The 11,951-nt window shown below is 33.5% G+C and overlaps 3 protein-coding genes across 3 annotated transcripts; all 3 read right to left on the reverse strand.

Annotated features, from left to right (window-relative positions):
- Positions 1-1,598: 1,598 nt before the first annotated feature.
- LOC134276101 (uncharacterized) lies at positions 1,599-2,653 on the reverse strand. The gene is made up of 3 exons (XM_062758378.1): positions 2,647-2,653; positions 2,297-2,431; positions 1,599-2,155 (listed from the first exon to the last, which is right to left on the reverse strand). The coding sequence occupies exons 1-3, from the start codon at positions 2,651-2,653 to the stop codon at positions 1,599-1,601; spliced, it is 699 nt and encodes a 232-aa protein (XP_062614362.1).
- Positions 2,654-3,641: 988 nt separating this feature from the next.
- Positions 3,642-5,858, reverse strand: LOC134276104 (uncharacterized). Its single transcript, XM_062758380.1, has 5 exons — positions 5,689-5,858; positions 5,037-5,125; positions 4,727-4,935; positions 4,370-4,640; positions 3,642-4,202 (listed from the first exon to the last, which is right to left on the reverse strand). The coding sequence occupies exons 1-5, from the start codon at positions 5,856-5,858 to the stop codon at positions 3,976-3,978; spliced, it is 966 nt and encodes a 321-aa protein (XP_062614364.1). The 3' UTR covers positions 3,642-3,975.
- A 221-nt stretch (positions 5,859-6,079) lies between these two features.
- Positions 6,080-6,608, reverse strand: LOC134276103 (uncharacterized). The gene has a single exon (XM_062758379.1). It carries the CDS (start codon positions 6,578-6,580, stop codon positions 6,080-6,082), a length of 501 nt encoding a protein of 166 aa, XP_062614363.1. The 5' UTR covers positions 6,581-6,608.
- Positions 6,609-11,951: the final 5,343 nt, after the last annotated feature.

An 11,951-nucleotide genomic window follows, 5' to 3' on the forward strand; every position in this document is an offset into this window, starting at 1 on the left:
AAGCGTAAACTGCTCAAGTTTTGATATATCGGATAACATAAGTTGAAATTAGCTTCATTCCTTATAATTTAATGACAAGTAGACAATACAATAATTCCTCCTTGGAAAAAGGCTTCAAATTGTTCAATTTTCAAAAGGTACGTCAAGTGGAGTAAACGTTTTTGTAACTCATTGTGATGTAGGCAAGTTATTTTATACAAAATGTAATATGTTCCTCTGAATGATTCAGCCAATGAAATTGCTTGAGCAAGTGAAATTAAATTATATCAATAAAACCAAAAATGTCTATAATTAACAAAGGATAAATCATCTGTCTCTGAATCTGTAGATAACTTTGTCCGTTGAAATTACCCACAGGCAAACAGCTGTCTTTTTCAATAATTTTTTTTTTGCCCAATAGTTTCTCCACCCTTCATGTTTTAATGGTTAAAAACATGTAATTGTTGTTTAAATGTAAAGTAAAACATCTTAAGAATTTAATAAAAGTAAAATATTTATATGTTGCAAACTTTTTTTTAATTCTGTGGCTGTTTACATAAGTACACTATCTACATCATACTAGCGAAGATTGCTGTTATATCAAATATCACCTTAAAACTATATTGGTATGCAAAATCCACAGCAAATCTTCGCATAAATCAATACAAATACTTTATTTTATTTGCTTAAACAATAAAAGGCCATTTAAACCTGTCGGTATGCATGTTGTAGCATTTTTCAGTGTATTTTTACTCATTTTCCTCTATATCAAAAATTGTCGTCTTGTCCACAAAAATATCTATAACTTTTTCAATAATGGTTCAAACTTCATAAAATTTGGTATGTATTTAATTCAAAGTATAACCTTTCGTAAATTGAAAATAAATAATAATGTTGCCAGGTAAAAAATATTGAAATATGGTGTCTGTTTATGAGTAACCCTGTACATTTTTCATATGATACTTGTTTGGATTGCTGTCAAATTTAACATCACATTGAAATTAAATCAATAAGCAAAATCTATAGCAAAACTTAGCATAAACTAATCAATTACTGTGTCTTTCAACAATTTGAATCCATATCAGCTTGTCATTATGCAAATAATGGCATTTACAGTCATTTTTTTTCTTACCATTTCATCTCGAAAAATCGTGCTGCCTCTAAAAATGTATATACCTTCTTCAAATATGGTTCAAACCTCATTAAATTTAGTACACATGCAATCCACTAATGTGAAATATAAATGACACTTCACTCTTAATAACTCAATCAAGAAATAAAGATAAAACTGAAAATATATCACATTCTACCGTTCCATATGACTATATTTTCTCTCCACTCTCTACATGTACAAGTCAGTTCAATATACATATTATACATATGTCCATAAAAGTATGTATGCTTACATACTAAGATAATCCACAACCTTTTGAATAATCTTTGATGATTTTGTTATCCTTACACTCTTAGGATTTTCTTTCATTGGTTCTGAAAATATATATCTAATACCATTTTCTGGGTCTCTAGCATGAATTTGTCTCAGTTTTGGCAAACTAAGTCCACATAGCACCAATTTTCGAAGTGTTAAAGCTGACACAACTTTGCCTCTTAATAATGGCTCATAAAGACTCTTTATATGTGTAATATGACAAATAAAAAACATTTTCAGACACTGCACTTTCTGACAAACACAAATTAGAGTAATATAATTTTTCTAATGCAGTCACATCTGCCATCGCATTATGGGCCTCATATTCCTCTCCTAATAGATTGTGAACTAGTGTCTCTTGCTTGTAGTTAGGAAGCTGGACATCTTTCAATAATTTCTTGGAAATCTTTAGAGTGTCTAAAAATCCAGTTACATTATTACGAAATCTTTCAAGAAGATCACAATCTCCCAAATGGTGTCGCAAAATTGGTAGGTCAAAGTTTTGAATGTTATGCCCCACTAACACTGGATGGTCAAAAGACTCTAAAAATATCAGAAATTTGGTCAGTGCTTCGGGTGGAGTAACTGCAGCCACTGCTTCTCCCTTATAGCAAAGGCTATTTCCATCAAAGGTCAAACAGGTTGCTTCAGATGCTTCCTTGCTGATGGATCGAGTCGGCAAAGCATAAACTGAGAGCTCCTTTTCTTGACACTTTGCTGCAATTTGGAGTATATCAGATGTTCGTCCTATAGTAAGAAACAAAATGTGTGATCTTATGATATTGGCATACTCAATGTAAGAATAACAAGAGGATTTTGATAATATATTGTATGATTAACAAACATCTATAAATTATACATGTACTGAAATTCAAAAAATAAACAAACCAAATCCTCCCGTTTCCAAATCAAAGAACACCAATGGACGAGTATGCAGATTGTCAACAGGGGCATCCAGTTCAATATCATTTATGTCTATGTTCTCTTCAGCCTCTAAACAGATGTTTGGCTTATATGTATCTCCTTGAAAAACAATTCATTTTTTTTTTAGATTGTATCAATATATGAGTAAATATATTAAAGATAATGAAACCGCTAAAAATTACTAAATAGATGAAGATGCACATGTAGATTGCCAGTCTTCTTCTTTTGACGCTTGGCTGTGCATCAGGCGCTTTCTTTTCAGCTTAGCATCCTTGCGTCTAAGGTATAGATGAAGATCAGCACATGTACCTTACTTAACATTGAAACACATAACTGCACATTTTATCGTGGGGAAACAATTATAATTATTGTGGAAGTTAAAAGTAAATTCTTATCTTTAAGTTCATTCTGGTTTAAAACTTGTTAATTTATTTATTGCCTTTCAGCTTTTAGTTCCAGTCTTCTTCTTTTGACGCTTGGCTGTGCATTTCTAAAGGCGCTTTCTTGATTTTTCAGTCAAAGTTCAAGCATCCTTTCTGTCTGTTATAACATGTTTGTCTCAAGGTATATGTACCGGAAGTGACAAAAGAACAAGATTTAACATTCAGCGATACAAGATGAGTTTTTGCAATTGAATTTTATACCAAAAAATTACATTAGTGTCCCGCCCCATATTGTATTACACATTTTTAGCACAGGGACATGAGGACATTTTATAGAACAGGTGGGGAAACTACATCTATTAGAACTGTTTAATTAGACACAATGCATTGTGTTAAATTTTTAATATATAATGTATTGACTTATCTTTGTATATTAATAGTTTAAATAAACAGCAGGGATAGAGAGGCTTCTGGCGTTGGTATGTCTCTCGCTTCAAACTTCCAGGACGATTATATTCTTTTTTTTTCTTATTTTTTTTTTAAATGATAGTATTCAACATGAAAAATTTATAAGTGTATATTAATTTAAAAAGAAATAATGTTATCATAATAAAGAATAAGCAATCAAATCTTTATATCCATATTGGCATATTTTATTTGCTTCAGTATGTGTACATGTATACATTTAATATTTTTTTTGAAAGTAAAAATAAGCTTGGTGTATACATAAAAAGAAAATGTTATAAAAACAGAGAGTCCTACTACCATATATAACGACATACCATATATAAGTCGGTTTGCTTATAAGTCATTTTTTTAGTTAATCTCTTTGTTCGACTTATAGGCGAGCTATAAAAAGAATGGTTTAAAATGAGGTCAATACCTCCGATATATAAGCTTAACAAATACAACTGACTTATGGGCAAGTATATATGGTAAAACATATTCAAAATACTATGAACAAAATATTGCCTGATATTCAGCAAATGTAAACATGATAAATAACACAGAAACAAAAAAATTAAATCATGAATGGCTGCATGTAACACATTCTACCTCAGATATGTATTCAAAACCATCATTTTTTTGGCAAACTGTGGCAGAGAGCCTTGAGGCAAGACTTTCTGAGCCCCCATAAAACCTGCATACAGATGTATTGCAAAATAAGCTACATTGCTCTTATTCATTTAATGCTATTGTATATATATAAATTATATTCAATGCTATGGGAGGTGAGTACATGTAAAAATTTGCATGTACTTACAATCTCTTTGGTGCTTTAGAAGCTACCATCTGGTTAAAGCTTTCGTTTGACTGCGTGGACCCCATATTGGCCAATTCAGATGATCTAGATATGAATTTCTCCAGCAGAGACTGCAAGGCCACTTTAAGGTCTTTGTCATCAAGTGGTTTTCCATATGGCAGTGCCTTGTGTTTATATCCCTCCTCATTACCCCTACACCAAGTTCCACAACTAGAATGCTCACCTACACAAGATGATATTTGATTAATTTGCAATACATACATATTATTACATAGCCATGACAGAATAACAACAATTACACATATGGAAATTAGTTTCACAACAGTAGTGACTAGTCCTAATATTTCACTCAACAATACAAAGATAGTCTAGTTGGCCTTCATTACACACCATATAAATGAGGAATGATACTTCTTAGTCCAGTGGCTAGTTGCTCGGGTTGGCCCTTGTTTTGCGAAATACTGTAGCTGAAACATCTTTCAATGTGGGAACGGACTTTAGTGTTTCGCAGTAGCTTGTGAGTCTTGCTCAGTTCTATAAGCGAAGCCGTGAACCCTTTCCTAGTGTGATTACTGTCGCAATGCTTTGTGATATTCTTGTCTATGGTTGACTTCACCCTAGCTATTGTTGTGCTATCATTGTCCATCACTAATGTCGATACCTGTAAAATAATAATGATATAAGGCTTAATTGGAACCATCTCAAAAAATTTTTTTGAAATACATTCTGATAATTAACATGTTTTACTTTTTCTCCCTGGTCCAATACAGATTGTAGCATATCACAGGCCATGGCTGGTTCCATCGACTTGGCAGAGCCTTGCCAATTTTTCTTGCAGTTATGTTTTCTTGGTGTGATATTTTTTTCTTTAGCTGCACAGCAGATACGACATTTCTTGCTCTTTGTTGCATAGCCTACGCATTTCCCCGTTTTCTGTCCTATGAGAGTGGCATGACCTGAAAGACATTTCAAATTATTTTAAGAAAGTGCTTTCTTGAGTAAAGAAATTATAAATTGTTACTCTTAAGTAGAAGAATAATGTCAAAACACATCTCACCAGTAAGACTATTATATGACCTGCCAGTGCCCCTTTTCTGCCAAGCTCCGTCAAAACTCACAACAATACCATCTTCTGGAGAATCAGTTCTACAAGAAATAAACTAACCTTAAAATGATGGACATTAGCTAGTAAAACTTATATATAGCAATAAGCAAGTACAAAAAGTGGTTGCTCAAGATGGGAGCTTTACAGTTTGAAGTACATAAATAGTAGAAATTGTGACAAATTACTGAGTGTAATTTCTGAATTACTGTGCTTCCAAAATTCTTTAGATGAACACAGACTGTATATATTAATAAATCAAGAAACATATACATTTTTTAAATATTTTCCCCAAGATACTTGGAAATTTTAAAAAGGGTCATTTTTTTCTTGAGCCTCTAAGTATGAATATGAATATCTCCATTTTGATATCATACTACTGTACTAAACATCTAAACTATAAAGTGCAAACTTTTTTGCTTCGTGTGTGGAAAGTCAGACATATAAATGAAAGGTCATACATGTAGTTTGTGTTCTGACACATAAATTCTCTACAAAATTTAATTAATTTCTTTATTAAATACAACAGAGCTTGTCCTAACTATAACACTATCAGTACACATATCATTTCTGTGTTTCTAAATGAATTATCCATGTTCATACTTACAAAGCTACTTCAGTTGCCAGATTTCTAGAGCAGGATTCATTTGCCATCCTCTCAAGTTTCTCCCCAACTTCCCTCTCTCTCTCTTTCAGGTTTTTGTGGCAAATTCCAGGAATGTTAAGCATTGCCAGTAGCATATTCACGTGACTTTCCCCGAACCCTCCATTGACCATACCTATGTTGCAAATGTATATAAAATCATAAATACAATATGAAATTAGATACTATTATTTGATATACGTGCAAATCTAAATGACTTTTACCACTTTTACCTATTGTATATATTGAGCAAAATCATGCACGTGTATCCATGTGCATGGTGACCATATGTTATGTCGTGCATGCACGTTAATCTTGCAATATTGGAAGTTACAAATGACAAACTATCATGTTATTATGGCAATCTTACCTGCTGCCAGTTGTAGTATTGGCATCCCATGCCAGGCCCCCCAAATTCTACACTGTACCCTGATGCCGAGGCCCCCCTTCTCCCTGTTGCCACATCATTTAAAAGATGGCAGTGTTCACACTTTATTTGTAAAATTTGTGAAATTCCAAATTTTTTTTCGTTAACACAGTTATGTAGCTGTAAGGGGGACTGACAAAGCTGACAAGCCCTCAACCCATCTGCAAGTACATTCAGTTCCACGATGCGCCTGCCCACTCGCCAATCATAGGCTTTATCATTGTCTATAGAACCACCATCATCATCACACACAGTCACTTCCTCAGCAACGCCAAAATAGTCGTGATCTAATTGCACTAGTTCTTCATCGAGATCAACGGAATTGTGGTGACCTTCCAGTTCCAAGTCAGTTGGTGGCAAAGGCTCACCCCTGTTCTTAGCTACTCGTAATAACAATGCCTTTTTTAAACCCACGCACCTTTTTATCATGTCCCTGTTTAGTAAACTGTCCGTTTTTCTTACGACAGGTACGCAACTTGTTTTTCGCGGACATTGTTTATCATAACCGGACTTTAACTACCGGTAACTAATATTAAAAACGATAACGGAATAAATATTCCGGAATGAGCATAACACAAAAACATTTCACAAGTACTGTCAAATTAATAAATAGCACTGATTCATATATCACCAAATTTACAATATTTACAATTTATTTGCATGTCCATATGTTTCATCTAAGGGATCACTGTTTCCAAGATGAAGAACTTCAGATGCAGAGTTTGTGTTATTAACTTTTGATTCCCAAGGTTCTAAATAAGCTTTTCTGATCACAGACTTCTCTAAATTCTCAAATTAAAATGTATTTACCCACGATGTTTCTTTAAACTTCTTCAAATTTAATCATATTATATAGGGAAAATCTGAAAATCTCAAATAATTTTTCAGGAAATGCGATTTGAACTACCTTCCATATTTTTGAACCATAACTTGATCAAGTACATGGATGAGGCATCTAGGGATAGGTAAAGAAAACTGCAGAATTTTACACTTAATTCCTATACTTATTTCCATTGTTTCATAAGCATAGTGTATAAGTTTCCTTTAAAGAAAAGACCGTAAATCATGGAGGATCATGCTTATAAACATTGGTACCAAGGTTAAATTAAAAGAAATCTTAAATCTGCAAGTTTTACTTAATTTTATGAGGTACAAATGTCAACTTTTTTAATCACCGTTTGTTAAGATATTTAAGGACATTGAATTTTACAGGCATAAAATTTTCATGAAAAAATTTCAATTTAAATTGACTTTTTGAATTAAATTCATTAAAGTCCTTTGGACATATTTCGTATATCCTTAAATAGGTTCCTTAAATAAAAGGAAAACCTACTTTTAATTACCAGAAAAAAATGATTCACAAGTTTTTTCACATAAAAGAATGTTTTTATAATTATAATTTGAAAAATAAATGAATTAATTTAGACAAAATCTACTTTTAATAATTTACCATGGGCTAATAATATTTCTGAAAAAATCATTTGTGTTTACTTATTTAAAAGAGTCTGAAACTTTGCATAAAAAGGGGATTTTTGAAATTCTCAATCAATACTATTGAATAATTTGGAAAAAATAAAATTAAAGCATTCAATAAAAAATAGTTTAAATTCTTTATATATATAAATCCCATACATTGGAAAATCAAGAAAAAACTTAAATATAAAATTGAATGAATATATCTGATTTATGAAATATTGCTTATCTCAAGAACACAGGTAAGTCTATCTGTACCCCTTAGAGGGCACCTTAATTGAGTGTGATTACTTATTTCCGGGAACACACCCTAAGAGATTTGGTTTGAAATATGTAAGAAAAGAAATATTAAAATTTAAATTTAAATCATCTTTTGAACCTCATCCCAAGCATATTACAGGCATCATTTTTTGAGTGAAATGTTCAATCTCCCTTGGTCATCACACAATTAACATGGAGTAATTTGTGTTGATTATATAAAAATCTACTGTGTCGACCGATTTACTCCGCTGATATTCAACAGAAAACAGCTGAAACGACCTCCACAAATAGTTCATGTCATTTTCTCCTGAATTGATCTTATCTTTATAATTTGAAATGTAAGTAAATGTAATGATGAAGTAATCCCTTGGCTTGAAAAGTGGGAGGGTATATAGTAATCAGGATTTCCTTATGTAGTTAAATATATTGAAAAACTCTCTTCTTCAAGACTGAGTGAAATTTATTGGAACGTTCACAAATCTTTAGTACAATTGCCAGTGCACATCCTATTTTACTTTTTTATTCACTTATTTTAGGTTTGCAAAACATGGACATTGCCATTAAACCTATGACGTCACATATAGAAACTTCTGGATAACATTTGATAGGAAGACTATTCCTCCTTACACATTACCGTAAAACAATATATAGCAACACATGGACATTATGGGAGGCGGGGGGTATCATTTAGGAGGTAATTGCTCACAGTACCTCTAGTTTTGAATATTAGATTTCGTTCAAAGTAAAACTAAATTATTAGCAACCTCAAAAGTTTTTCGTAATGGAACTTATTTTTAGAGTTGCATCATCTATAAACACTTAAAGAGATACGACGACAACTCTACATACTGACGGCAAGTGGTAAATCTAGGCTTCCCGACACCCGACGGTCCCGGATTTTTAGCAAATTCTTTTTTACCGGTGCACAGAATTTATTCAAACTTTTCATGAACATTTTCTGGGTTTAAATAAATTCATTAATCATAAAAACTTTAGGAAACGTGTATTTATTACCAAATTAGCAGTATCACCTGCCAAAAAGCGGTAAATGTATACTCTGTTACAAATAATAAAACAAAAACTGACACTGATTTGTTTTCGAAGAATCGCAATTAAAAACAACAAAATGAAGTACATATATCTTTGCATGCCCTGCCATGAATATGGCCGGGGCATATAGTGTTTGTCATGTCCGTCTTCCATCCTTCCATCCTTCCATCCTTCTGTCCTTCTGTCCTTCCTTCCGTCACATTTTGCGTTTAGCTCTGTTCAAAGCTAAGTTTCAAAGAAACTGTCCAAGATGTTTTCACAAAATTCATATGCTGATGATATTGATGAGAGCTATGCAACTGCATCAACATTTTTTGACCTTGACCTTTCCTATACCGTGACCTCACTTTTCTTAAATTTGTTTAGCTCAGTTTTAAACATACTATTCAAGATGGTGTTATCAAACTTCACATGTTGATACAAACTTGCATGGATGATGCATCTCAGGAATGAACATTAGCCCTATAACTTGCTTCAGCATGCAGGTCTGACCTTTATTTTGATTCCCAAGTAACTATAAACCCAACCTAAACCAAACTTGCATGGATGATGCATCTAGAGATGGACACTACTGAACCAGACTTGCTTTGGATGCTGGATCTGACCTATATTTTGATTCCCAATACTATAAGCCTTACCTGAACCAGACTTTTTTCATGGATGATGCATCTTAGGGATGTAACTACCAGTTGCTTCGGATGCTGGATCTGACCTATATTTTCCAAACAAGAAATTCACATGCATCACCATTCAAGATATTCTGTCAAATTTTACACCCATACAAATTTTCATGTTGCTTAACTAATATATACTAGGCAGGGCAGTCATGTCCTTTGGACATATTTCTAGTTTTTAGATAAGAGGAAAACCTCATTTACATACCAGATAATTTGTATGCACACAGACTCTCACATATACCATTGTTTTTATGTTTGGTCATTTTTGATATTTGTTTTTAGCTCGGTATTGCTTTTTGCATCAGCCGAAGGCTCAAGTTGCTTGTCTGATGACATTTTGTCCGTCATGTTTCCGTCTGTAAACTACATTTTCGACTTCTTCACAATGCCAATGGCCAATTTTAACCAAACTTGGTACAAAGCATCCTTAGGTAAAGAAGAGTTTAAATTCTTAAAATGAAGGGCAAAGTCCCCTTACAAGGGGAGATAATCAAGAAAAGACACAAATAGGGTGGTGTCATTATTAAAAAGTCTTCTTCTCCAGAACCACTAGGCCAGAATAGCTGAAACTTATGTGGAAGCATTCTTGGGTAGTGTAGATTCTAAATTGTTCAAATCATTACCCCCAAGGGTAGGGCGGGGCCTCAGTAGGGAATCAAAGTTTTACATAGAAATATATATGAAAAAGCTTTCATAATCTTCTTCTCAAGAACCAGTGGGCCAGAAAAGCTGAAACTCTTATGGAAGTTTCCTGATGTTAGATTGCAAAATTGCTATAAATAATGACCCCGTAGGGTGTAGGATGAGAAAAGAACCCTCACCTCAAGACAGAATTTGAAGCCCTTGGGTGGACGTCTCCATATGAGGAAAAATTCTGAAACCTATTAGGAAAATTTCCTGGGGGTAGTGTATATTCTAAATTATCAAAATCAAGATTGGGGGGGGGGGGGGTATACCACAAAGATGTAAGAAGAGGGAAAATCTGGTAAAGAACTTTATCACCAAAGCAGGCAAGCATGTGGCCCATGGGCCTCTTGTTTCTTCACAATATTAAAAAAATTAAAAAGTTCTGACCTACACTATGTATAATGTTGACTTCATTATAATTGAAATACATTTATATTCACAGAGAAGTTTTATATAACAAACAGCTCAAAAGAATGCTGAAACATCAACATTGTTGAAATAATAACATTGTTCATCACTTAGGTCATATAAAAAAATACTAGAGGTACTGTGAGCAGTTAATTGATTATATCCCCATAACTCGCGGAGTTTATTTCTTGATAATTCTGCCGGAATGTAAATTAGGCATACCCCGGCCTTGATTTTTTTTATTTTTTTTTCCTCGTCTAAATTCTGATCAAAGGCTCAAGTGAGCTTTCCTGATCACATTTTGTCTGTCGTCGGTCTGTAAACTTTTCACAATTTCGACTTCTTCTCAAGAACCAATGGGCCAATTTTGACCAAACTTTATACATAGCATCCTTGGGTAAAGGGGAGTTTAAATTGTTAAAATGAAGGGCCAAGTTTCCTTACAAGGAGAGATAATCAAGAAAAGACAAAAATAGGGTGGAGCAATTAAAAATCTTCTCAAGAACCACTAGGCCAGGAAAGCTGAAACTTATTTGGAAGCATCCTTGGGTAGTGTAGATGTTAAATTGTTAAAATCAAGACCCCCCCCCTGGGGGGGGGGGGGGGGTAGGGCGGGGCCACAATAGGGAATCCAAGTTTTACATATAAATATATAGAACAAGTCTTTAAAAATCTCTTACTTAAGAACCACTGAGCCAAGAAAGCTGAAACTAATATGTGGAAGCATCCTTGGGTAGTATAGATATTAAATTGTTTAAATCCTGACCCCTGGGGTAGGACGGGGCCACAATAGGGAATTCTAAGTTTAACATAGAAATGTATAGAACAATTTTTTAAAAATCTTCTTCTCAAGAACAACTGGGCCAGGAAAGCTGAAATTTATGTGGAAGCATCCTTGGGAAGTGTAGATTCTATTTAAGTATTAAAATCATAAAAGGGAAGGGGGTAGGGGACACAATAGGTATAGCAAGAGGGGGATCTGGTAAAGAACTGAATCACCCAAGTTACTCAGGTGAGCGATGTGTCCCATGGGCCTCTTGTTTTATTTCTGTTTTTCTTTGTCTTAATTCTGATCGGGATCGGTATTCATCTAACATTCTAGTTTCGTTTTAAATCCTGCGAAAGTCAACATGATTTTGACAGCTGAAAAGATGGTAATACATGCGTATATATTTTAAACAAAGGTCATTGTTGAAAAATATTGGTGATGATGTGAAGTAAGAGATATTTGAACCTTTACTATG

The sequence above is a fragment of the Saccostrea cucullata genome, unplaced genomic scaffold, assembly GCF_032062105.1.
Source record: "Saccostrea cucullata isolate Sc308-1 unplaced genomic scaffold, CSIRO_AGI_Scuc_v1 ctg10260, whole genome shotgun sequence".
Taxonomy (NCBI): Eukaryota; Metazoa; Mollusca; class Bivalvia; order Ostreida; family Ostreidae; genus Saccostrea; species Saccostrea cuccullata.

What these genes read in the sequence shown, in the direction of transcription:
- LOC134276103 (XM_062758379.1), bottom strand. Translation starts at nt 6,580, where the DNA reads ATGATAAAAAGGTGCGTGGGTTTAAAAAAGGCATTGTTATTACGAGTA.
- LOC134276104 (XM_062758380.1), bottom strand. Translation starts at nt 5,858, where the DNA reads ATGGTCAATGGAGGGTTCGGGGAAAGTCACGTGAATATGCTACTGGCA. An exon ending in GTCATATAATAGTCTTACTG is followed by an intron (nt 4,936 to 5,036) that starts GTGAGATGTGTT and finishes AATGTCTTTCAG; the next exon opens with GTCATGCCACTCTCATAGGA. An exon ending in TATCATTCCTCATTTATATG is followed by an intron (nt 4,203 to 4,369) that starts GTGTGTAATGAA and finishes CATCTTGTGTAG; the next exon opens with GTGAGCATTCTAGTTGTGGA.
- LOC134276101 (XM_062758378.1), bottom strand. An exon ending in TTTGGAAACGGGAGGATTTG is followed by an intron (nt 2,156 to 2,296) that starts GTTTGTTTATTT and finishes TTCTTACTATAG; the next exon opens with GACGAACATCTGATATACTC.